At 58.5% G+C, this 3,247-nt stretch overlaps 3 protein-coding genes across 6 annotated transcripts in view; 2 read left to right on the top strand and 1 right to left on the bottom strand.

Moving 5' to 3' along the window:
- The window catches only part of FDPS (farnesyl diphosphate synthase), a 10,428-nt gene extending 9,469 nt beyond the window's left edge, over positions 1 to 959 (top strand). For both annotated transcript variants that reach the window (XM_007457938.1, XM_007457937.1), the window contains exons 9-10: positions 71 to 205; positions 702 to 959. In XM_007457938.1, the coding sequence (XP_007458000.1) occupies positions 71 to 205; positions 702 to 902 (336 nt within the window). In that variant the 3' untranslated portion in view covers positions 903 to 959. The remainder of the gene's footprint in view (positions 1 to 70; positions 206 to 701) is intronic.
- Positions 904 to 1,818, bottom strand: LOC103070019 (putative uncharacterized protein RUSC1-AS1). The gene is given in 8 exon segments (XM_007458049.1): positions 904 to 1,146; positions 1,149 to 1,270; positions 1,359 to 1,389; positions 1,391 to 1,493; positions 1,542 to 1,575; positions 1,578 to 1,617; positions 1,655 to 1,725; positions 1,728 to 1,818. Coding segments are annotated over 8 exon segments (735 nt in total).
- A 278-nt stretch (positions 1,819 to 2,096) lies between these two features.
- Positions 2,097 to 3,247, top strand: part of RUSC1 (RUN and SH3 domain containing 1) — an 8,647-nt gene continuing 7,496 nt past the window's right edge. For all 3 annotated transcript variants that reach the window (XM_007457933.1, XM_007457932.1, XM_007457934.1), the window contains exon 1: positions 2,097 to 3,247. In XM_007457933.1, the coding sequence (XP_007457995.1) occupies positions 2,097 to 3,247 (1,151 nt within the window).

Genomic DNA, 3,247 nt, shown 5'->3' with positions numbered 1-3,247 from the left:
GCCCCAACTTTCCTCTTTCCCTGCCTTGGAGCCTCTTCATTCCTCCTTTTCTGCACCTGCCCCCACCCAGGATGATTACCTTGATCTCTTTGGGGATCCCAGTGTGACGGGCAAGATCGGCACTGACATCCAGGACAACAAGTGCAGCTGGCTGGTGATTCAGTGTCTGCAACGGGCCTCTCCGGAACAGCGCCAGGTCCTGCAGGTGCCTGAGAGAGGGCTGTGGATCCCTGAGCTGCTGAAAAAGGGGATAGAGCAGTGGTTCTTCAGTGAGGGTGATTTTGACCCCCCCGGAGGACGTTTGGCAGTGTCAGGAGACATTTTTTTGTTGTCATAACTTGGTGTGTGTGCATGTGCCACAGGTATCTCTAGTGGGTAGAGGCCAGAGATGCTGCCAAACGTCTTACAATGCATACAGTAGCTTCCACACAAAGTATTATCCAGCCCAAAATTTCAAATGTGCCAAGGGTTGAGAAACCCTGGACTAGAGGAAACTGAGGCCTGAGCCACTATCTGAGCATTTGGGATGGGGAGGGGGAGGTTCAAGATCTTAGATACTAAGAGATGCTTGAAACTGGAGGCAGGAATGGAGTGAATGGCATTGGAGATGTTCTGGAATATCTGGATGGGGGAAGGAGAGGGGACCTGGAGGTGCTGGGGGGGAGATTAATAAGCCCATTTTCCTGCCTCCAATCCTTCAGGAGAACTATGGGCAGAAGGAGGCCGAGAAGGTGGCCCGGGTAAAGGCGCTATACGAGGAGATGAATCTTCGGGCTGTGTTCACGCAGTATGAGGAGCACAGTTACAGCCACATTATGGGTCTCATTGAGCAGTATGCTGCGCCCCTGCCCACAGCCATCTTCCTGGGGCTAGCAAACAAGATCTACAAGCGGAAAAAGTGACTTAGAGACTGTGAAGGTGGAGAGGGGAGGCTCTCAATAAATTGTTGTCTAACCTGTGGTTCTTCTGTTCCTGCTTGTGCCAGCCAGGGGCGCAGCTCTGTCTAGAATGGGCAGGGTGGGGGGCAGTTGCATGGAAGCGAGGACCTTGGGCCTTGGCTTCAGGACCCCCTTGGGACTGAAAGCTTAGGATGCATGAAAAGCCATTGAGCCGGGGCCTGGGTGGGTGACACAGGCGAGACGTCAAGCGCTGGGGGCTGGGTCTGAGCCGCGCCACGCCCATGCGTGAAGGGGCGCGGCTGCGCAGCGCTGGCGCCGGTTGTCCCAGGTCCCCTCCCCTCCAGTCTGTGCAGGCCGGGCGGGGACCCGAGCTGCGAAGGAGCAGACGCTGGAGCAGTTGCGGGAGGACCCTGGTGAGGATGGCTTGTCTTGTGGGTGTGGATGGACGGGTTGGGGCACGCGGGGTGGGGCAAGAGAGGTTAGCGGTAAAAAATGAATAGAGAAGGGGTGGGGTGGTAGCTGGATGATAGAGACAAATGGGGAGAGAATGGATAGACGCGCTGGTTTTCAGAGCAGGGTGAACGTGCACCGTGGCTGGAGGCCGGAGCTCGGGGTCTGTGCCGGCTGGCCTAACTACCAGGCGGAGTTGACATGATGACGGCTTCTCCGTCCTTTCCCCCACGCCCGCCCCTTTCCTGCATCAACCAGCCAGCCGAGCCTCCCCACCACCCAATTTCAGACCATCTGGGCGGGGCGTCCCTTGGCCCCTTCCCCTGGGAGTGAGGGGCAGGCTGGGGAGCAGAGCCAGATTGCAGCAGAGAGGACCCGGAGTCCATTCTGGGCCCCATTCTTTTCCAAGCCCCTGCACCTCCAAGGAGATCGAGAGCGCAGCCGCATTCTCTGACCCTCCCCGCCCCATTCCTGGGGGGTTACATTCGACTCCACCTGCAAACACTGCAGGGGAAACTAATGGCCAGTCGGTGTCTATTTGCATCTCATTTAAATATTGTCCAAGGCGCCTTTGCAGGCCTTCCCCAGCCGTCAGTCACCTCCGTGTCCTTCCCGCGGCCCGCTCCCTCACTGGCTGGGTTTCACCATCCCTGTCTTCTAGGGCTGCATCTGCGGTTGTCAGGTAGGTGGATGTGAGAGGCCTGCTCCTCCTCATTCTCTAGAGGCCATCCCGTCGCCGCTGGCACCATGCTGTCCCCTCAGAGGGCTTTACTCTGCAACCTCAACCACATCCACCTCCAGCATGTCTCTCTGGGCCTGCACTTGTCCCGCCGTCCGGAGCTTCGGGAGGGGCCCTTGAGCACATCCCCTCCCCCAGGTGACACTGGGGGCAAGGAGAGCCGGGGCCCCTGCAGCGGGACCTTGGTGGACGCCAATTCCAACAGCCCAGCCGTTCCCTGCCGATGTTGCCAGGAGCATGGGCCAGGCCTAGAAAACCGGCAGGACCCAGCACAGGACGAAGAGGGGGCTGCCTCTCCCTCAGACCCGGGTTGCTCCTCCTCTCTCAGCTCCTGTTCAGATCTTAGCCCTGATGAGTCCCCCATCTCGGTCTACTCCAGGGACCTCCCTGGCAATGAGGATGTCCACCCTCAGCCCAGCATCATTCCTCTGGATCAAGGCTCCCCACTGGCTTCTGCAGGTCCAGGCGCCTGCTCCCCAGACAGCTTTTGTTGCTCTCCTGATTCCTGCTCTGAAGCTTCCTCTCCACCTGGCCCTGGCCTGGACTCCAACTGCAATGCCCTGACCAGCTGCCAGGACCTGCCTTCCCCAGGACTAGAGGAAGAGGATGAGGCTGAGGAGCAGGACCTCCCTACCTCTGACCTCCTAGAGGCTGATGATGGGAAAATCGATGCTGGGAAAACCGAACCCAGTTGGAAAATCAACCCCATTTGGAAAATTGACAAAGAGAAAACTGAAGCTGGCTGGAAAATCACTGAGAACAATAACTCTGATTGGAAAGTCAATGGGAATATTAACTCTAGCTGGAAAACTGAACCTGGAAAATTCGACTCCGGTTGGAAGACCAATACAGGAATAACTGATACGGGCTCCAAAACAGATGCAGGGAAAACTGATGGCGAATGGAGAAGTGACGTCAGCAAGGAGCCGGTGCCCCACCGGACAATCACGTCCTTCCACGAGCTGGCCCAGAAGCGCAAGCGGGGCCCAGGGCTGCCCCTCGTGCCGCAGGCCAAGAAAGACCGCAGTGACTGGCTCATCGTCTTCTCGCCAGACACCGAGCTGCCCCCCACGGGGTCGCTCGGTGGCTCCCCGGCGCCTCCCCGGGAAGTCACCACCTTCAAGGAACTCAGGTCCCGAAGCCGGGCCCCGCCCCCGCC

Source organism: Lipotes vexillifer, unplaced genomic scaffold (assembly GCF_000442215.2).
Source record: "Lipotes vexillifer unplaced genomic scaffold, Lipotes_vexillifer_v1.1 scaffold238, whole genome shotgun sequence".
Taxonomy (NCBI): domain Eukaryota; kingdom Metazoa; phylum Chordata; class Mammalia; order Artiodactyla; family Lipotidae; genus Lipotes; species Lipotes vexillifer.
The sequence above is the reverse complement of the archived record's forward strand: the minus strand, read 5'-3'. Positions and strand labels throughout refer to the sequence as shown.